General features: G+C 39.3%; 1 protein-coding gene across 12 annotated transcripts in view; it reads left to right on the plus strand.

The window, feature by feature from the left end:
- MSI2 (musashi RNA binding protein 2) overlaps nt 1-23,061 on the plus strand; it is an 845,284-nt gene that overhangs the window by 765,659 nt on the left and 56,564 nt on the right. For 8 of the 12 annotated variants that reach the window (XM_077482429.1, XM_077482423.1, XM_077482420.1 and 5 more), the window contains one exon: nt 16,101-16,277. The exons of the other annotated variants lie outside the window; for them this stretch is intronic. In XM_077482429.1, the coding sequence (XP_077338555.1) occupies nt 16,101-16,277 (177 nt within the window). The remainder of the gene's footprint in view (nt 1-16,100; nt 16,278-23,061) is intronic. 12 annotated transcript variants of the gene reach the window in all.

Below are 23,061 nucleotides of genomic sequence, written 5' to 3' on the forward strand. Positions count from 1 at the left end.
AGTACAGTTTGTAGTTTTGCATGATTAAAATGTATATGCGATCTGTGTGCTTGTATACAGTGTGTGTGTGTGTGTGTATATATATATATATATATATATATATATATATATATATATATATATATATATATATATATACATATATAGTACATGTGTGTGTGTGTGTATGCAGTATATAGATTTTTTCACCCCCCACATCAACCAATGTTAGATTATTCCAGTCACTGCAAAAGGTAGTGTAACTACAGTACAAAAAAAAACACTTAAGGACCGCCTCACGCCGATATACATTGGCAGAATGGCACGGGCAGCGGCGTACTCGCAACCCAGTCCTGAGCTCCGTGACTGTGCCGGACCCGCAGACCCGATCGCCGCCAGTGTCCCGCGATCGGGTCACAGAGCTGAAGAACGGGGAGAGGTAAGTGTAAACAAACCTCTCCCCGTGCTTCCTAGTGACCCTGTCACTGATCGTCTGTTCCCTGTCATAGGGAACGACGATCAGTGATATCACATGCCAAGCCATGCTCCCCTACAGTAAGAAACACACATTAGGTCACACTTAACCCCTTCACTACCCCCTAGTATTAACCCCTTCACTGCCAGTGTCATTTTTACAGTAATCAATGCCTTTTTAATCGCACTGATTGCTGTATTAATGCCAATGGTCCCAAAAATGTGTCAAAATTCTCAGATGTGTCCGCCATAATGTCGCAGTCACAATAAAAATCGCTGATCGCTTTCATTACTAGTAAAAAAACTAAATTAATAAAAATGCCATAAAACTATCCCCTATTTTATAGACGCTATAACTTTTGCGCAAACCAATCAATAAACGCTTATTGTGATTTTTTTTTTACAAAAAATATGTAGAAGAATACGTATCAGCCTAAACTGAGGAAAAAAAATTTTTTTTATATTTTTTGGGGGGATATTTATTATAGCAAAAAGTAAAAAATATAGCATTTTTTTCAAAATTGTCGCTCTACTTTTGTTTATAGTGCAAAAAATAAAAACCGCAGAGGTCATCAAATACCACCAAAAGAAAGCTCTATTTGTGGGAAAAAAAGGACGCCAATTTTGTTTGGGAGCCAAGTCACATGACTGCGCAATTGTCAGTTAAAGCGACGCAGGGGCCTGGTCCATTAGCTGCAAAATGGTTTGGGGCTTAAGTGATTAACCACTTGCTTACTGGGCACTTAAACACCCTTCCTGCCCAGACCAATTTTCAGCTTTCGGTGCTCTCACAATTTGAATGACAATTACTCAGTCATGCAACACTGTACCCAAATGAATTTTTGTCCTTTTTTTCCCACAAATAGAGCTTTCTTTTGGTGGTATTTGATCACCTCTGGGGTTTTTATTTTTTGCGCTATAAATGAAAAAAGACCGAAAATTTTGAAAAAAAACGCATATTTCTTTGTTTCTGTGACAGAATTATGCAAATTATTAATTTTTCTTCATAAATTTTGGCCACAATTTATACTGCTACATATCTTTGGTAAAAATAACCCAAATTAGTGGATATTATTTGGTCTTTGTGAAAGTTTGAGAGTCTACAAGGTGTGGTGCGAATCGCACAAAATTGATCACATCTGATGTACTGGTGGCCTATCTCGCTTCTTGTGACCCGAACAAGTCAGGAAAGTACAAATACCCCCCAAATGACCCCTTTTTGGAAAGTAGACATTCCAAGGTATTTAGTAAGAGGCATAGGGAGCTTTTTGATGTTGTCATTTTTTTCCCACAATTCTTTGCAAAATTAAGATTTTTCATTTTTTTTTTCTCCACAAAAGTGTCATTGTAATAGGTTATTTCTCTCACGTGGCATGTGTATACCACAAATGACACCCCCAAAAAATTCTGCTACTCCTCCTGAGTATTACAATACCACATGTGTGGGACTTTTTCACAGCCTGGCCACATAGAGAGGCCCAACATGCAGGTAGCGCCATCATGTGTTCTAGGAACATAAATTACACATCTAACTTGTTGACTATTTATTACACTTTTGAAGCACCAGGACAATAAACGTGACACTGATGACAGATGGCACTGATACGTGGCAATGATGGCACTTATACGTGGCACTTATGACACGTGGCACTGATGACAGATGGCACTAATATGTGGCACTGATGACAGATGGCACTAATATGTGGCACTGATACATGGCACTGATGACACGTGGCACTAATACGTGGCACTGAAGACATGTGGCACTAATACGTGGCACTGATGACAGATGGCACTAATACGTGGCACTAATACGTGCCACCGATGACAGATGGCACTAATACATGGCACTGATGACGCGTGACACTGATGACAGATGGCACTGATAAGTGGCATTGATGACACGTGACACTGACAACAGATGGCACGTGACACTGATAGGTAGCACTGATGACAAATGGCACTGATACGTGGCACTGATGACAGATGGCACTAATACGTGGCACTGATTACAGATGGCACTATGTGGCACTGATGACATGTGGCACTGATGACAGATGGCCCTTATACGTGGCACTGATGACAGATGGCACTGACAACAGGTGGCACTGGGGGCAGGTAGCACTGGGGGCAGGTAGCACTGGGGACAGGTAGTACTGGGGTGGATGGCACTGGGGTGGATGGCACTGGGGCGGATGGCACTGGGGCGGATGGCACTGCTGGGGGAGGATGGCACTTTTTTTTTACTCGAGGCAGAACGGCTGCCGCTGCAGCCGTTCATCTCTCCCCTCTCACACTGTCTGTGTGAGGAGGGAGAGCGGCGCTGAGAGATGATCTCATGTTTACATATGAGATCATCTCCCATTGGACACGCCGATCACGCTGTAAACGGCTGCTGTGATTGGCCGTTTACAGCGATCTGTGTTTGCCTGTCCCCGGGGGACACGGCGAACACAGAACTTCCGCGATGCGCGCCCGCGGCGGCACGCATTGCGGAAGTAAACACCACCCGGACGAACGCGCCTGCTCTACGGCCGTCATTCGGCTATAGGGCGGGCGCGAGGTGGTTGAACACAGAAGAAATGAGCTGGGAAGTATAAACAACTTTAGGTTTAAACACAGGTATTCTGCTTCTACAATTAAGCCCCAAAAAGGGCAAAAGGCATCTGAGGAGTTTTCTATAGGTGGAGAACAGGAGTTCATGCCATCTTTTACCCATCTCATTCACATTTATGCAACAGGGAGTCATTGTCTGTATGCAAGTGGCCACCACTTTGTTTAAGTCCCTGCTCTTGTTTTATTAAATGTACGTACATTTCTGTGCATTTAGATGTGTTCATAGTATCAAATATGCCCATCCATGCACAAAATTACATTTTCTCTAAACTGAACGCAGCTTAATGCAGTTAAACACACAGTGTGCTTTATTTAATTTAGGGACCATTTACACTTTTGCATTTAACAAATGCATGTCAGTGCACTAAAATGCATACGTCGTTGTTACCCTCATATCAACAATAGTATCTGTTCCCATCTCAGCCTACAGTGCGTTGCATTTTGAAAAAAAAATAATATCTGTTTTCTGTATTTTAGATGTCAATGGCATTTGTTTTGGTGTATTGGCATTAGATATTACAATTTTTATTGTTAACCCTATCAACTTCAAATTCTAAATTCAAAAACATATTATCAACGCACATTAAAACACATGTCAACTCACAAAGGAAACACATTGATGCATGACAAAGCACCTGCCTAGCATTCCAAAAATGCTTCTCTACCTACATGCATGCATCTAAATGCTACCTGCATTTGAAATGATCTATAATGTGTGCTTCATTGCCAGTTTGAATGATGCCTAAAAGAAGGATAGGATACACAATAGGGCTATGACTCATTTACTCAATCTGTGTCAGGGAGACACACATTGTAAAAATAATCCCCTCCACTAGAGGGTGTCCATTGGAAGTAAGAGTGCATTGCACGCACAGTAAGCCTAGCTTTAGCGTTGTTTACACAAGAAGGGGTTAAAACTGCCCATGTTTGCAACGCTTACGAATCGCTTTTTGGGCAGATTCATTTCAATGGGCAGGCGTTTTGGGAGTTCTGTATACAGCTCTCCCAAACCGCCCCAAAGATGCTGCTTGCAGGACTTTTTTCTAACATCCTGAAAGCGCAAGCCCGGGTGTGAAAGCACTTGGACTTTCACATTCGGGCAACACGGAAGGCAGATTTCAGGTGCTTTATAGGCACTATTTCCAGCGCTAAAATGCCTGAAAAATGCCTCAGTGTGACAGAAGCCTTAGGAACAAGAATTTAATTTACAAAACTTACCTCTAAAAATTTAACCTTTAACAGGTATAGCATATGCATCTAACTATATATTAACAAACCGCACAGTGTATTTAAAACAACTGGGGTCCCTTGTCTGCATCAGCCAGTTTCTGTAAAAGGTGAAGTTACCCTTTAAGGACAGCAAAAACAAAAGGAAAAAGTTCTTGTTTAATACATTCTTTTAGAGTCTTGGCTCACACTAATGTGGCTTCAAAGTCACCTGACATTGAAGCCACGCTGTACAGCGCAACTTCATGGCGGCTTGCAAACGACTTCTTTAACCACTTGCTTACTGGGCACTTAAACCCCCCTCAGTCCCAGACCAATTTTCAGCTTTCAGCGCTGATGCACTTTGAATGACAATTGCACGGGCATACAACACTGTACCCAAATGAAATTTTTATCATTTTTTTCCCACAAATAGAGCTTTCTTTTGGTGGTATTTAGTTACAGCTCGGAGTTTTATTTTTTGCTAAACAAACAAAAAAAGATGCAAAAAAAAAAAAAATCATGTTTTAATAGTTTGTTATAAAATTTTGCAAACGGGTCATTTTTCTCCTTCATTGAAGTGCGCTGATAAGGCGGCACTGATAGGCTGCATTGGTGGGCACTGATGGGCTGCATTGGTGGGCACTGATAGGCTGCATTGGTGGGCACTGATAGGCTGCAATGGTGGGCACTGATAGGCATAGTTAAGGCGGCACTAATAGGCACAGATAAGGCGGCACCGATGGGCACAGATAAGGCGGCACTGATGGGCAAAGATGGGCACAGATAAGATGGCACGGATGGGTGGCACGGATAAGTGGCACGGATGGGTGTCACGGATGGGCACTGATAGGTACCACAGATAGATGGGACTGATGGGCACTGATAGGTGGCTCTGATAGGTGGCACTGCTGGGCACTGATGGGCGGCACTGCTGGGCACTGATGGGCGGCACTGCTGGGCACTGATGGGCGGCACTGGGGTGCAGCACCTTTGAGGCAGATTGGGTGGCACTGTGGGTGGCACTGTGGGGTGGCACTGTGGGCATTATGGGCACAGACGGGGGGCACTTACTTTTACTTTGTTAAACTTCAGGATGGCACTGCGGGAGGCAGGTGGACACTGGCAGGTGGCATGTGGTGACTTTCATTGCTGGCCGTGATCGGGACTGATGTCCCTATCACGGCCGCCGGTGATCGGCTTTTTTTTTTTCTCCTCGCGCTGTCAGCGCGAGGAGGAATAATAGCCGATTGCCGGCTCCATTCTATCACATGATCAGCTGTCATTGGCTGACAGCTGATCACGTGATAAGGGGTCGGGATCGACCCCTTACACGGATCGGTGATCAGGCGAGTCTCACGGACTCGCCGATCACAGAGCGCGCCGCGCGCGCCCCTCAGGGGGCGCGCAGGCCGCTCGTAACCGGGACGACGTCAATAGACGTAGTCCCGGAAATCTAGGTCCGCGCTAATGCCGTCATTCGGCAATAGCGCGGTACCCAAGTGGTTAAGAGAAAAAAAATGTGTCTTTGCTACAAAGCTAAATATTTTATAAATAGTGGGCATATTGTCAATTACTTTGTGAGATCTGCAAAAGTATATTTATAAGCTGGGTGATATATTTCACTCTTTTAGGAGAAATCAGCCATATCCTTGGGAATCAAAGAAATATCTTCTTTGCTTTCTCCACATCAGTTCGTGATTGTTGTGATCTATAAATAGAATTGTTTTTTTATTAAATGGTTTTCTTTCTTTTTTGGCCCCTGTTTATGATTTGTTCAACAATAACAACCACAATCTTTCTAATGTCCATTTTGTTGCCTGTGTCCCTGCCATTGGGACCAGGATCAACAATGTTGTTCCCAGCTTGCCAGACATGATTACATTTCATAAGTCATACAGAGATTGCTTGTCACTGCAGTTCACTAATCATGATAAACCCTTTAGGACAGTGTAACATATTATGTTTAGTATGGATCACTATTACTCACATCTAACCTTGCTCTAGAATACAGCATTGCTTTTTGGTACAGCAGTACCCTTTATCAATGTTTTTGGTGCTACAAGGCACCTTTTATCAGACATATATCATACAGTGTCGAATCAGTGTTTCAATTTCTTTAGTTCCCCGGGCAACCTAAATGGTACACAAAAGCGAATAAAAGAATTTCATATGGACATTAGATTTGACAGCAGTATGTACGCTACCATTATGCTATTAAAGCAGATCTAATATATTTTTCAATTGGTGGACCAACACCATAGTCAAAATGCAATAGATTGTCCAGAAAAAGCCTTGCATCGTGAAGATAGGAAAGCATTTTCTGTTTGAAAGGAGCTTTCTACCATCCAAATACATCTTCACGCGGCTGCCCCCACCCCCATTTGTACAATTCTCCTTAGTAGGACGACAGGGGAAATTATATATTTTTTTATAACTCTACATCCCATGATCTCTTCAGTCCAATTTGTTCCTGGTGTTTGCACTACTGAAATACATGCACATTTTCGTAGAAGTGAAAAAGTTGTCAGTAATTTTAACTAAAACAGTGGAAGGTGCTTTATTAGAAACCATAGATGTATTGTAATGGTGTATCTCTGTACGGTTGCCACTTCTTGCCCTTGCCCCTTTTTCTTACTTTTGCCTAAACTAATACACAAATTATTATGCTGCAAAATGATAACATTGTGCAGCATTTTAAATTCAGAAACCAATTGCGTTAACTGTATAGAGATTAACAAATATAATGCAGCCATGTTTCCGGAGAAAATGTCTATCTGCCTTTCTAATGATAATTAGGTTCTAGCTCCTCTCTGCTAGGTTATGCTACAGATAAATGAAATGGCTCGAGGTAGTTGATGATGCAGTGTTTTCTCAAGGATTGTTCCCAATGAAGCTAAAAAAAGAGGGCGAAGGACATCAGTAGCAAGCAGGAAGCATTCGATTTTGCACAATCTATTGCATCTCTGGCAATGCTATGGGACCACCCATGTTTTTTTTAAATCAGAATTTTGGTCTTATTATATAAATCGTAACGGTACTATATAAGAACCTCTTATGCAGGTTCCAGACTACTGCTTGTAGTTTTGCCCATTGATGAGGGAAGTATCAAAAAAAGAGTTTCCATTAAATAACTTGCAGTTTATCTTTTTTAAGTGCACTGAGATACCAATACATTAACACTGAAACGAATAACAATGTAAATGTTAGTATTAAATGCAATGCACTGCCTAAAAGCACAGAGTGCTATGTGTATTAGCAATTATATCCTGTCATATGCACATTACAGCACTATTGAAATTCTCAACAGTTCCTTCTCGCTCCAAAAATGAATGGCTAAAAACATATATATTTTTAAAACCACCAGTGATGCATTTACCTTTCAACAGCTTTAGAATCTCAGTTTTCATACACCTTTCCAAGGCCCGTAGTACCATCTGAATTAGGCTTTTTTGTGGAGTACATATAAACCTTCATGCCTACAGGGATCCTTGTACAATATGCTTGTTTAGGACTTTAGGGAGGCATTGTGTTCAGGTATGGACTACAGAAATATGGCAATGGGTACATCTAGTGTGCTCTTGGACTCTGCAGGCAGGATATGTTGTTGAACTCAAGAGGTGTGGTAGGTAGATTTGGGCTTGTGTGATTCTTGAATCACACACTTAAGATTTATAAAGGAATAATCCAAGTGTTATTTTTAGGCACTCACTCTCAGTTCAGCCGTTGATGGGTAAACACTGATCATGCCACATTCAAAATTGTATTTACTTTTTTTGTGTTGAATATACTGTAATGGTTGCTGCCTGAATACACATAGTAAAAAGATCCCAAACCAGCCATTTTGTCATTTGCCTAGAGTCAGTAAGTCTAATGTTAGCATGTACAGATGTGCCAGTTATTCCCTGTTATGCTAGGGAACATTTTTACCCAGACTGGCACGGCAAAACAATCCTTAACCACTTGCCTACGGGGCACTTTCACCCCCCTGCCCAGGCCAATTTTCAGCTTTCATTGCTTTCAATGACAATTGCGCGGTCATGCTACACTGTAACCATGTGAAATCTTTATAATTTTCTTCACACAAATAGATAGTTCTTTTGGTGGTATTTAATGTTTTACAAAAAAATAAATAAAAAAGGCTGAAAATGAAAAAAAACTAAATAAGTTTTTCTTAGTTTCTGTCAGTAAATTTTGTAAATTTTTCTCCTTCACTGATGGACACTGATAGGCTGCACTGATTGGCGCTGATAGGCTGCACTTATTGGCACTGAGAGGCTGCACTGATGGGCACTGATAGGCTGCACTGATGGGGTGGCACTTATGGGCACTGATGAGGCACGCCGCTCCGGTGCACCGTCATATGACGTCAACCCAGAATGAGAGCGGCACTGTCCCTCCGTCATTTGACGGTGGGCGGGCAGCAAGCAGTTAAACATCTTAAAATATTTCCTAGTTTTTGTATGTCTCATATGCAATGTAACCATCTCATTGTTGATCTAATCTCAATTCAGTCTGTTGGATTGAATCTTAATAAAATCTTTTGTAAAAGAAGACTTCCTAGTGCAACATTTTCTTATGTTTAAATATATATATTTTTTTAATATTAGAATATTGGGACCATTTGTTCCTTCATAGTTTTAAATTTTATTTTTTTAATTAAAGTTGTGATATCTTGAGGTCTTATATTGGAATTTATTTGTGCAAGGTTTATTTTTTTTCCTACCAAAGTTGCTAAAATGTGGCATTCCTTGCAAAGAAAAAGAAAACATCAGGTGCTTTAATAGGTATTTTATGTATATGCATTAAATTAGAGGAAATTACAAGCAGAACAAGTCAGACAAAAGAACAAAAAGAGATATTTTTTGCAAGATCCTAATTTCAGCCCATCTTCCCACACCTTTTGATTCTCACCATGTGCAGTGTTCCCATATGACAGTGTTATTTCACTCGAATTACCACCGGAGATGGCATCTCTCGACCTTTAATTAGAAGCTGGGGAAACTAAAGTCGCACAAGCATTAAAGAGACACAGGAAGAAGGAGAATAAAGCACATATGTGTACTGATGATTGGCTAGTAAATGCTGTTATTGGTATTTTTTGCTGGGATAAAGAATTAGAGCTTCTTGGAGGTTGATGACGCTCGTCTTGCACGGCTGCAGTTGTACAGGCTTGAACTTGTTTTATGCATCAGGCCAATTATGAAAGTGTGTGGGGGGTGGCAGAAACACAGGTGTTTGGGACACATTTTCATGCACTGTTTGAATTTGCCAGGCAGTGCACACAGTAAATTGTGATTTTCCATTGCTACATGAAAAGGAAAACAATGTTTTGAATCTGTTATTGTTGAAAACAATTAAACTCATATTAGAAACAGTAAAATGTATGCAGATCTTTTTGTGGGAACGTATTTTAGCTGGGGCTGGCTTTAAAGAGTTATTTAAGTTTGTGAATGTACAACAATAACATTATTAATTCTTGGAGGCTTCCTGCTCATAATATAACTATACAGCTTTTAAGCTGTGTTTGAAACTGCGCACTTTGTGGTCTTGCTAAATTCTAAGAGCTATACTTCTGTTAGGAAGACCTGCATAGTGAGACCAGGAGAGATTCAAACAAAGAACTTTAAAATTAAGATATTTTATTGCAAAATTGAATAAAACCATTGACAATGTAGTAGTAGTGTTTTAGACAAATACAGGCTTTTACATCACTCTCAGTAACATTTCTATTATTTAGGTCTGTAAGGACCTTTTTCTATTTTGGTTTATTAAAGACCAAAAACATAGCAATGTTGCAAAGAGCAATGTAAAAACCAGGCCTAAAATGTGGCTAAAATAATACTACTACTCCTGTAAATGTTGTCAATGTTATTTTGGCTAAAATAGATGGGATTGAATGCTCTGTACAGTAAAAGAATCTTGATCTCAAGCCATTGCACATATTTCATTGGTTTTATAAACAGGCTGGTCTGAATTTACTGTCTTGCCCAATGTTCACTATGTAATATTGTGTACAAAGCAGACAAATTGAGTGATTCAATTGCTGATGACTCTTCAGAGGCAGAATTGCTAAAATCTGGTATATGTCATGACTAGTTTCTCCTCTGATGGCCTAAATGCTGCAGAAATGCTATTACCTTTGGGCAGCAAAGGAAGCAACTCAAAAGCAAAATTTAAGTGTAGTAAGTAGTGCGCTTCCTACAATCACTGACTGTTGTTTCACTTTGTGAAAAATTATAAAGCCTTGTACACATGGTTCAAAATTGGTTGGTTCGGCAGGAACTGTACAACTGTTGGCTCGTGTGTATAGCTGTCTGTTATACAGATGCCGATCTCTTGACTGGCTTCTGTTGAATGGACATGCTGGAAAACCAGCATCTGACCGGGATCCAATCAGTGTGTTCTGGGAGAGGGGGCAGGTCCCCTGTCAGAACAGAAAGGCACAACAGGGGAGGTCGCAGCACTAACATCGCTTGTATTAGTATGGCGTCTGCTCCGTTTTTTACTTCAGCCTGCTGGTTTGAACAAAAAAAAACTTCTAGTGTGTACCCAGCTTAAGAGCTGACAGGTACATGTGCTGTGTTTCACTAAATCTCTTTAAATTGTGAATACAATACAGATAAATCCAGACTATTATATCAAGAAAAACTATATTGCAGTTGGGGAAATAGCACCTGAAAAGAAGGATCATTGATCACCTAAAAAACACAGCTTACTGTACCCAAAGCAGCATGGCTTCACTGAGAGCAGTTCATGTCAGACTAATCTAATTACATTTTTTGATTATATTACCAATGTTTTGGACCAGGGTGGTGCTGTGGACATAGCATATCTTGATTTCGGCAAGGCATTTGATACAGTTTCACATAACCATCGAATACAAAAGTTGTACAAGCTAGGACTTAACCCTTGGGTGGTTCAGTTAGATATGCAGTTGGCTAAAGGATAGGGACTGGAGTGTAGTTGTAAATGAGGTTTACTCAGAACAGAGACCAGTCACTAGTGGTGTACCACACGGCTTTGTACTGGGTCCTGTTCTATTTAATCTGTATGTAAGTGGTATAACTAAAGGTATAACTATATTTTTACTGATGGCACAAAGGTGTGTAATAGGGTTGATATCCCTGTAAGTGTCTGTAAGTGTCTGTAACATGGAACATGATTTGGCATTGCTGGAAGATTGGTTAAAGCAGTGGAGACTGCAGTACAATATTTCTAAATGTAAAATAATGCACCTAGGGTAAAAGAATCCCCTGAGAGAGTACAACATTAGTGTTAGCACTACAGAAGCAAAAATAGCAAATGGTGTGACCAGGCAGTGGCAATTGTGAATAGAATTCTAGGATGCATCACTTGAAGAGGGATGACCAGCAGGAGGAAAGGGGTTCTGATACCCCTATATAAATCTTTAGTGAAACCTAATTTAGAAAACTGTTTTCAGTTCTGGAGACCTCAATTACAGAAAAAATATTAAGGTAGAATGAGTCCAGAGACGGGTAACAAAAATGATGAAAGGATTGGGGGATATAACATATCAAGAGAGACTTCAGGAACTTAATATGTACAGTCTGGAAGGGAATGGAAAGGGGAGACATGATTGAATCCTTTAAATATATTAAGGTGGTGAATAAGGTTCAGGGTGGCAGTTTTTTCAATATGAAACCAAAATCAAGAACATGGGGACATGGCTTCAAACTAACTGGAGGGAAGTTCAAACCTAATCTTGGAAAGTATTATTTTACGGAAAGGGTAGTTGATGCTTGGAATAAACTACCAGCAGATGTAGTGTGACAGTAAATTACTTCAACCATGCTTGGGATAAACATAGATCTATAGTTAGACAGCAAAGGTAACAAAAAAAAGTGGCAGACTCGATGGACTACATAGACTTTTGCTGCCGTCACTTTTCTATGTTTGTATGGATAATTAGTGCCAAAACAGTACCACATTTTAGGCAGAATGGGATTACATAAAATGTAAATGTTATTATCATTTACAAACTGAAGGTGTAGTTATGGTGTAATGTAAGCAATTACTAATTATCGTCCTGGGAAAGGAGGAGTAGAGGCACTAGAAAAAAGTGTGCAGTAGGTGAATAAATAGCTCTATTTCAGCAGCTCTCACAAGTCAGGGAGCCCCCTGGGAAATGGGGGTTGTGCAGATTAAGAATCCACTTGTAAAAAAATAAAACCATTAAGAGCTTGAAACAAATGTCCAAGAGTCTAATATCTTTTAGAGTAGAAACAGTTCGCAGCATAAAGGTCTGAAAACAACCGACATGTTTTAGGGTTCAGGAAATCCTCCTTAAAAAAAGAATCAGATTTAAAGGACTTGAAATGTGTTTGAAGATTGATCTGTATTGTTCAAATCTATTTGGAAGTGTTTAGAAGTTTTGGAAATGATTTTTTGCCTGCTGCTACCCTATAGGAATTTCCAAAACCAAAGAGCAGATAGGAGCGTTCTGATCTGTTCCATAGGCATTTAAGTAAGTCATTGGAGAAAAAGGCATTTACAATGGGCAGTGAATGTTAGGTTGTTGCTTGGTATGCGCAAAAGTTATAGCGCCTACATACTGGTTTATATATACTGGAATTATTTTTTTATACAAGTAATGGTGGCAATCAGCGACTTATAGAGGGAATGCATTATTGCAGCAGACAATCTGACACTAACTGACACTTTGTGGGAACCAATGACACTAATACAGTCATGTAAAAAATATGTACTGTAACTGTACTATTGATAGCGCGATCAAAGGGTTAAATGTGTGCCTAACCAGTGTTTTTGTGTACTATGCGTTGTGCTTTCACTAAGGGATGTGATGAATTTTATTCTCTGCTTTTGCAGGGAAACAAACCCATCACATCCCACCTGTCAAGATGGAGCTCTGCATTGTTTACTAATACACTGGCTGTACTAATGACACTGGCTGGGAAGGGGTTAAATATCTAAAGCAATCAAAGGCTTAAATGTGTGCCTAACCAGTGTTTTTGTTTACTATGTGTGGTGCTTTCACTAAGGGATGTGATGGATTTTATTCCCTGTTTTGCAGAGAAACAAAATCTCACATGTCACCTGTCACGATGGAACTCTGCATTGTTTACATATACAGAGCTCTGTCCTGTGTCTCTCCTAGACAATCGGCAGGTGCCGGAATGCAGTGTGGTTTTCTTGGGGGGGGGGGGGGGGGGTTGCGGCCCTGTGCATGAGCCCTTAAAGAGCAGTTCCGGGTACCCAGTAAAAATTGGTTAACTGCAGATCTTATCCCGCAAAACACTGCAGCTGTAACAAAGTAAAAAAAATCTATTCAGTTTATCTTAAAATTCATTTCTATAATCTACTTCAATTGTTTACATGGGAAGATTTAGCTAAAACATGTGCTGTGTAAATTCCTCTCACTTTTTCTGCTTATTGTACCACCAGTGAAATCTGTTTAGGGGCTAGCATCTGGCAAGATATTTTGTTTTATTCTTAAAGCAACCATGTTACAAAAATAAATAAAACTCCTTTTACTTGTCAAAGAAGAAGTGTATATTCACCTTTTCTGGTTGTTGTGCTGTTGATGTTGCTTCATTTAGAGAGCTGTGAGGGGGCCACAGAGATCAAAATGGCAGGGGATTTTTTGGGACTGTTTCTACTGATATAAGTGGAATTCGGCATCATGGACACTCTTCTTTTGCTTTTACAAGTAATAGGAGTTTTAGCACATAACCCCAAAATCAAACATTTTATATATTATGGCTTACCATTCTTTAGATTTGGTGGCAGTATTAGTTTTCTTTTTCATGCTTCTTCCCTTATTTTCACCTAGTGATTCTGCTGGTAACACACTGCCTGCCCTAGTGTTAAAGCACTTGCCCTACTTTATTAGGACATTAACAAAAAGGACAGGACTGCAAAAACCTACCCCTACCCTTTTCTCTATAACATAGAGGGGTATGGTTCTATATTCCTCTGAGATTGCAAAGAACAATGTATTTGATATCTACTGACAAGATTTCTGACAATACCTAAATTTCAATGGCGTATTTATTAGATCAAAATAACAGAAGTTAATTATTAGCCCTTGTACACACGGTCGGAAATTTCCTGACGGAATGTGTTCGATCAGACCGTTTTGTCGTATATTCCGACTGTGTGTGGTCAAAATCGGACGGATTTGGTTGTCAGAATCTCCGATCGTGTGTACAAGGGCTTAGAGTTTATTTTTTGCAATGTGGTCACTTCAAGTCTGCACTTATAAAATGGCAGATGTTCGCCACTGTTTTGGCAACATAGGTGCCTAACATTCTTCCTCCTTTTATCTGCATTCCTATATTAAATCTTCTTCTAAAGATGCAAATGCCATCGTTGAAGCATTTTGCACAACCTAAAGGGTCAAAACAGTTACTGTATGTTGTGTTTTTAACAGATGCTGGTGGGTTGAATTACCCACTGGTTTCATACAACTGTTGAGTAGAATAGTGAGGTTTCCATGAATATCTGCTACTAGAGTCCCTAACTAATTTAAAATACAGCTATGTTGTTCAGTCTGTCTTCATCTTAGCCAAAATTGAAACATCACTTTTCAGTGGACTGATCTGTTAAAGCAAAACTAAACCCACCGATTTAACAGTTTAAAAAAAGACAGTTACATTCCTAACATGTTCCTAGACTGTAACTGTCACATTGATTTGTGCTCTCAACCAAACTGTCAAACAATCAATTGGCTGGAATCATAACTGAGCATCATGGCAGTTGAAGATCAAACAGAGGCCAAGATGGCAGGTTCTTTGTCTAAAAATGATAGAAGGGTTTAGTTCCAGCTTTAAGAGGAGTGCATCCATTATCAGGTAACTGTTGTATTAATAACACACTAATATATGTCTAAAATCATTTTATCATTATGTTCTCTTGTGTAATGTGTGTAATGATGTTTCCTGAGTGTTTTCTAATATATTATAGATTAGAATATGATTAGCCCCTAATTATTTGATTTTATCTTAAAGTAGTTGTAAAGTCCAAAGATTTTTTACTTTATTACACCCTCTGCATTAAGGTAAAAAAAAACTTTCACTGTGTCCCCCCCCCCCCCCCAATTACTTACCCGACTCCTGTATCGATCCAGCTTGAGCTGGATCGACACAGTGGAGAGCCATTGGCACCTGATGCTATCAGTCTAAGCCAGTGAACAAAGAGCAGGGATGAGGCCAAGCCAGGCTGTGTGTGTCTATAGACATGCACAACCCAGCTCAGGAGTGAGCCTGCACATCTGCACTCATAGCATTTGGGTTGCTATGGGGACAGACACAGAAGAGAAGGAGCCAAGATCATCGACGGGGGACCCCAGAATAGAAGGTAAGAGACAGAGCAGGTAAGTATAAAAAATAAATAACAAAAATAGCATTTACAACCATGTTCATGGTTAACTAGAATTTTTAAACAATTGACTCTATGTAGTTTGGCGATTCATTTGTCTTTAGATACCCCTTAATAACAGCTTCACCAACCACACTTGAGATAGTTGTTTATATCTAAATGATTAATGCTTTCTATTGCCTGTTTTATACTTTCTCACTGTGGTTTTAACTTTAGCAGTGTACAAAAAATGCACCTTTTTGTCTTTTACTTTGCTGTCATAATATTTCTGTGTTCACACCACAATTGTTTATAACACTGTTGCATTTTTAAAATGGCTATTTTGCAATTCTTTCTATGTTGTAATGAGCAGTAGCGTGGATGGCAAGGGCTGGCGACCTGTTTATTTGTCATTTGACACTTTTGTTTTGAGTGCACTGAGTCACAATGCAGAACTCAAAGTGATGGGATCAATATGTCTCTAGGACTCCCTGATTATGGTTTCTATACTTCGCCCGGTGACCAACGGGCTGCTTTATCGTTTGCGGATTACGGTTCCATGGGGCCTCGGGCGGCTCAGATGCTTCGTAGTGAGCATGCTGCTTCAGCAAGTAACTCCCCCCTCCATCACCTTCCCAGCCCGGATCAGTTTAAGAGCCAAGGTTTGTACAGCCTTTTAATTTATTGGGGTTAATGGGTAATAATTGTTGTAAAGAAAATGTTATATGAAGTACAGATTTTGCATGCCCTGTATGTTTTATACATGCTGTATCTGTGGTGCAATGCTTACAAAATTATGTAATATGCAATCCATGAGTAAGTGAGCCCATTTCAAAACTGTTATTTGTGCATGAATTTCCCAAATCTATACCATTAATACATGCATGTAGACCATTTTGTACTTCTAGTATGACATTTGAAAGTTGACTGAATGTCAGATATTTTTTTTTCTTTTAATAAAAGGACATGTTTCAGGTGGCTTTTTACATGTTGTTAATTTTTTTCAGGCTTAAGTTTTCATGCCAGCTGTCAATCAATAGTTTTATTTTTTATATTCAGCATATAAAAGTAAAGTGCAGCACATATAAAATAATATTCTAAAGAAATAACAATGCCCATGCAATGTCAGATACTATTCTGTAAAAATACCAAAATACCTTAGTGTAATAAATAATACTAGTTACATTAGTGGTCATAAAAAAATCATAGGTAATTTAACTTAAACCTAAATAAAAAATGAAAGAAGTCCCTATTCCAATAGAGCAAATCAGGTGAGAATTCCAATCTTAGTGACTGAGATCTAGATCCAAAGAGTGAACGTTAAAGCCACACCACTGCACACCACCCTTGTGTGAAGGCGTACCAGAAGATTTTGACCCTCAAATTATAGAGTAGTCAAAACAGCTTTACATGTAGGTTTTCTTTAGAGCAAACATCCCACAGCTGATGGCACCCGGATCGTCTTTAACAACTGCCGCAATCCTCCATAAGCAGTAATATATGGCCATTTAAACATCCCAGATGTACATGTAAAAAGTAAACACACTTCCCATAGTGCAGTACCATAAAACATCAAAGTTTATTAGTTATTATCATTATTATACAGGAAGTGCCAACAGTTTACGCAGCGCTTTACAATATAAAGAGGGACAGTATAATTACAATACAGTTCAATACAGAAGGAATAGGAGGGCCCTCCACATGGAGCTTACAATCTAAAGGGAGGGGTGGGTGGTACAAAAGGTAATAACTGTAATAGTTCTTAGGTGAAGGTGGGCTAGGCTCCCCTGAATAAATTAATTTTCAAGGATTGCCTAAGTTAAAATTATGCTTACGAAAATGTAGAGCCCAAAACAACGCTTTGTACACACAATCTCTATGATGCCCACATCAAAGATGACCGACACTTGGCATGCATGCGTGGTGACATACATCCTAGCTCCACCCTTAGGGAGACTGGATTGACACTGTCAAGAGAATGATCCTGAAAATTACTGCTTTAATAGGAACTAAACTAAATACAAACAACATGGATTGATAAAAGCCTTGAGTATCCTCAGTCAAAAGAAAAGGGTGAGTTACTTTTGTTTTAGGGGTATTGCATAAAATTCATAAATTGTACAAAGATTAAGTAATTAACAAAAAGTTTTTTTTTATTTTGTGACCGGATATTTAGGTTTCCATCAGATTTATCATTTACTAGAAATGTCAGACCTATATCTCTGAAAATCTATAAATGTTTGTGTTACGGCCTCCTGATCATCAGTACTCTAGGTTAATCAGCCTTAGCAACAGTAATTGCCCAGTGCTGTTCCTCCTAGCTCTTTTGATCACTCTCAAACTCCATAGCAGCACAGCTAAATAGGAGTTACACTTTTGTTTTAAACTCCATGACTGTGTATAAGCTTTCTGTCTGATATGCTGGAAGAGAGGTGGAAAGTCCATGGTTATTTGAAGCTGCAATCCTGTTTAGCTGTGCTGCTTGGGAGTGATCGATGAGTTAGGAGAAGGAACAGCACAGGGTATTAGCTGTAAATAAAGGTGATTACCTGGAAATCTGATGATCAGTGAGCCGAAACACAAGCATTTCTAGACTTACACAAGTGCAGGTCAGGTATTTTCAGTGAGTGCTTAATCTGATGGGTCTTTTTTGTGAATTGATTAAGTTTGGATTACTATTGTTTCTTATAGGTTTTTGGCAGCCCAGAAATGGGTGGATGGGCATTAATATATACAAGTGCAGTTCTGATAAGTGGACAGATATTTTGGTTTCCCATGTAGATATATAACTTTAGTTGTGAAATATTATTTCACCGCAATAAAGCTAGTTTGTTATTAATTTTATTTGCTTACTAATCTACCAATGTCAAGAGATGTCTTAAAAAATCTTTTCTGCAGACTTTATTGTTGGTCCAGTGTCTAGATTGAGCGGAGTGTGTGTCTAAGTTGGGGTGTGTTTTGATGGGCTTTTGCTCACATCAGACAGGTTTTGCATTCCCAAAAGTCTAGGAATTCAGGACCCTTTTGAAGTAGGTCAAATGCAGGTTGGAAGGTGCACCTGTGTATGAATTCTGAATGATCTAGGCAGCATCTCACACTGATGTCCTCAACTCAAGCTACTTAAGTTGTCAGCGTGGGAAAATAAGATGCAGCAGAACATACACATTAGACAGCAGTCAAATATGCATGCATGATCTGAATTATTTAAACAGATTATTATGTATACATGCACACTTATATGTGTTGTATTTATTCATAACATATTTAAGGATCCCATATAATCCCAACAATGTACACAGTGTTCATTTTGTACCTTCACATCAGTCCCTGCCTTCAAAGAACTTGCATACTCTATCTCGCATGCATACATATTCATACTAGGGTCAATTTAGCCAGGAGCCATTAAACCTATTAGCATGTATTTGGAGTGTGAGAGGAGTGACCAAAACACAGGGAGAACATGTATATTGTATAAAAATGCTGGTCCAAGCACACGTTTGGTGTAAGCATGATCATGGGATAACTAGGAATGCTTTTGTCTGCTGAGGCTTAAAGTGATTGTAAAGTCTCTTTTTTTTTTTCAATAAAATAAACAAACATGTAATACCTGCTCTGTTGCAGTGGATTTGCACAGAGCAGCCCAGATCCTCCTCTTCTCAAGTCGCTCTTCTGTGCTCCTGGCCCCTACCTCCTGTTGAGTGATGCCAAAGCATGGGGGCACCCGAGCCTAGTCACAGATCCCTTTGTCTATTCAGACACAGAGCTGCAGACTGGCCCCACCCCCTCTCTCTCCTGATTGGTTAACTGACTTTGACAATGGCACCACTACTGTGTCTCAGCCAATCAGGCAGAGAGCCTTGGATGGCTCAGACACTCGCTGGACAGAGATGTGGCTCTAGTTAGTATTTTGGGGGCAGCTACACAGATAACTACATTATATTGTATGAGGGTTTACCTAAAAAGGTCTGCCTTTCATTTTCATCACTAGACATGTCTGAAAGGATGTTCACTTGCTGTTGAAATTTTTAAAACCAGTGATGTAAACTGTCTTAAGTAAACTATACAGTATCCGTGTGAATAGATACTGTATATAATATATATTCCAAGAATCCATAACAACCGATATACCAGAGCACTGCAATAAATCAACAGAGTTCATAGAGGATATCTAGTGGACCAGAAATACCGAAGAGTAAAATGTGACTGGCTAAGCTACTACATCAATAATTTGATTTGTATTTCATTGTACAAGGTAGAATATACCCAATCAAATTATAGGTTCTTTGGATATGACCTATAAAGTTACCCAGGCATAGCAATGCATACAGTGTTTTATACAAGTTAACAACACAGTACAAGTTAATATATCTAATTCAATAAGCATCATACATAGCCACAGTGTCCAGTTTCTTCCTATACCTAAGTAGGCTAATGCTGACCAGTAGCACATGCCATATCAAGGTGACTTAATGTGCATTTTTTTTAGTTAGTATGTTGTTCTATCATTATGTATACTTTCAATGTTTGGTTTTGTCTATTTTGAGCAGTGTTTGTTTTTAGCCCAATCAGAGCTGTTCCCCAATAACAAACGGTTGGCCAAGGATCCTATGTCATTTTTTCTAAATAATGCTTTGTTGATGCATTTTCCAGCCTCTGCTGATTCTTTGTCAAAGAACTGGCAGAGAAAGTGCACCACAAGAGACTACTGAATGAAAGACATGTGTTGCTTCCCTAAAAAAAAAAAAAAAAAAAGTGGTTAGTTTAATCTGTTCACTGCAAAATGTCTAATTTTCTCTGGTTACAAAGCGTGAATTAGCTTTTTTATGAAAAAAAGTTAAAGGAGATGTGTGAGATTCTAAAAAAAACAAAAATAAATACTCGCCTACATGCTGCAGCAATGGTGCATCACATGATCGCTCAGATGACGGTCCACTCTGAGCATGGAGCGGTGACTGTCAGTCACCACTTCCTGCTCTTCCCCTCCAGAATTCACTGGAGCACTGTGCTGGGGAGGGATGTGGGAGTAATTGGCTCAAGCGCAGACAGGCTGAGCCAGCTGCCAGTCAGGCATCTGGGTGGATCACAACATTATTGCTCTGTGATGTCAAAGTGACAGTGGGCTGATTCTGGGTCACAGGAGATCTTTGACCATACTTCTCTGTTAAAGGCAACTATCACAGAAGCTGCCTACAGTAAAGTCACCACGTGGATGCTGGTAAGGGGAAGCAATGGTCTTAAAGTTCTTCTACCCAGCCTATAGTAAGTGCATGCCTGGAGATCACATAACCTCTTTTTCTTACCATCAAATTAGTTGTATTCACTAAGTTATTAAAATAATAAAAATAACCTAAATGCAACTATACATAGGTATGGCTGTTCGCTGAGACTCCTGTAGCTGTACATATTGTTAGGCTAAATTTGAATGTGAAAAACTCTTGTTGTTTTGTGTGTTCTAACACACATTATGGCATGTTTTTGTCATTTGATGTGCATTTTGCACAATCTTACCTGGTAACTATAAATAATGCCTTATGGTTAAAACTCACTATGTTTGCATTTACTGGGTTACTGTTCATTGTATGGGTCCCCCAAATGCACACTGATGAAGTGAAATTCACGTAGGCTGAATGCATTTAGAGATATAAATGAACATGATTGATGTGTATGACAGTTCTATGTTTACTGCAGTTTCACTGTAATAGCCAACTGTATTGCATATGAATGCAATTTAAAAGTGCATCTACACTGATCTCCTCCTTTGCTGGTTAGGATGAGTGAGGTCAGGGGATATTTTGAGACTTGTAATCTTTAGTTTTTGCAGCTTTGTGTTCAGCTGACCCTTCCTGCAATATACTGTATGTGCGCAATATATGAGTGGTCTTTTGTCACACATGTATCAGTCGTTCCTGTGAGTTCTTTAACATTGGCTGCAATAAATGTAACTCCATAGCAATGACAACAGTCAGTTTAATAAACCATGTCTTCCATTCTCCCTGCTGTAATGTGATAGGTTTATTATCTATAAATATTTCTTCACTACCTCCTACAGGTAAAAATTTCAACCCTGTTATTTGTTTGCTTAATGCACTCACTTGAACATCCACTACTCCCATGGAAAATGTACAATATAATGAATGTGTAGGAGTGATTTTGTCACAGACATAATTTCTACATTCAGCTCTGTGATCACAGCGAATGAATACAGCATTATGTGAACGTTCAATGAACTAAAATGATTGACTCTGTTATCACTTACTTTAAATTATGAGGTTTGACTATAAACACACTTTCTGGCATAATTTTATTCATAGCTTGACATTTTACTCTTACAAGTCTTTTACTTACATTTTTTTTTAAATGAACACAACATACATTTCATATGACTTATTTTCCAGCAGAAATATTGTTATTGATTTGCTTTAGCAATCTGGGTACAATACAGTACATTTTAACATAGTTTATAGCTTCAGCAGATTGCACAAAAAGACACTTCTGTGTTGAGTATAATTCACTTGTATTGGTGCATTTTGCATATGTTTGACATTTTAATGTTCAAAACTTGGCATTTATGTATATTTCTTCCATGCTGTAGCCTGCGACAACTAGTCAGATATTTGTTTTTTTTTTAATCTAAAGGTAGCCACACACAAAAGCATCTGATTTTTCTATTAGGCAAGACCAGACCCAGGTAATCTTCCAGAAAGGTTCCAGCAAGAGTGATGACTGTTACAGTGGCTAACATGTTATTTTTCATATTGTGCAGGTGGCAGTAAGATGCTTCTAGGCAAATTAAAACTTTTGAATTTAGAAAGACATTCATGGCTTCTGAAGTCACAGTGATGGACCAATAGTGGCACATTGAACAGTGTGAACCTCAGCATCAGGGCTTCTGGTTCAGTTGACAGTTCATGGGTAAAAATACATTTTTGTTAGTAAATCTGGATACTGTAGAGTCCATAAGCTTTGTTGCATAATAGGCAGATGTACTGAAATAGCATGCTTATCAAAACCAAACCAAGATAGCTATTAAGCCTATAATTGCTGAATTCTGATTCAAAAAATGCTAGGTAGAGTCTGTGCCCGCCTGATTTTGTTCACATAAGATATAGTTTGCATTCTTATACAAGTTCTCATACATACCATTCTCGTAAAATTGTATCAGTTTGGCATGCTGCTGAGATCATTCAAAATTCATTGGCAGGCACATTTAACCTGCAGGTGACCTCCTTCTGACCTGAATGTGACCTGATCTGCCTTAGTGTAATTTCACACCAGCAGCTGCATTAGAACAGTGGTTGGTGTGCGGTGGGATGGCAGCAGTGACATTTCACTAAATTCTATTGGCTGCAGGGCGCATTGCCTCACACTATGCTGCATGGAAAAGTAGTGCATGCAGTACTTTTTTTCAGCGCACACCGTGATGCAGTAGTGTGAACCAACCAGATA

The sequence above is a fragment of the Lithobates pipiens genome, unplaced genomic scaffold (assembly GCF_037356315.1).
Source record: "Lithobates pipiens isolate NorthernLeopardFrog02 unplaced genomic scaffold, aLitPip1_a1.2 Scaffold_16, whole genome shotgun sequence".
In the NCBI taxonomy this organism is placed as follows: Eukaryota; Metazoa; Chordata; class Amphibia; order Anura; family Ranidae; genus Lithobates; species Lithobates pipiens.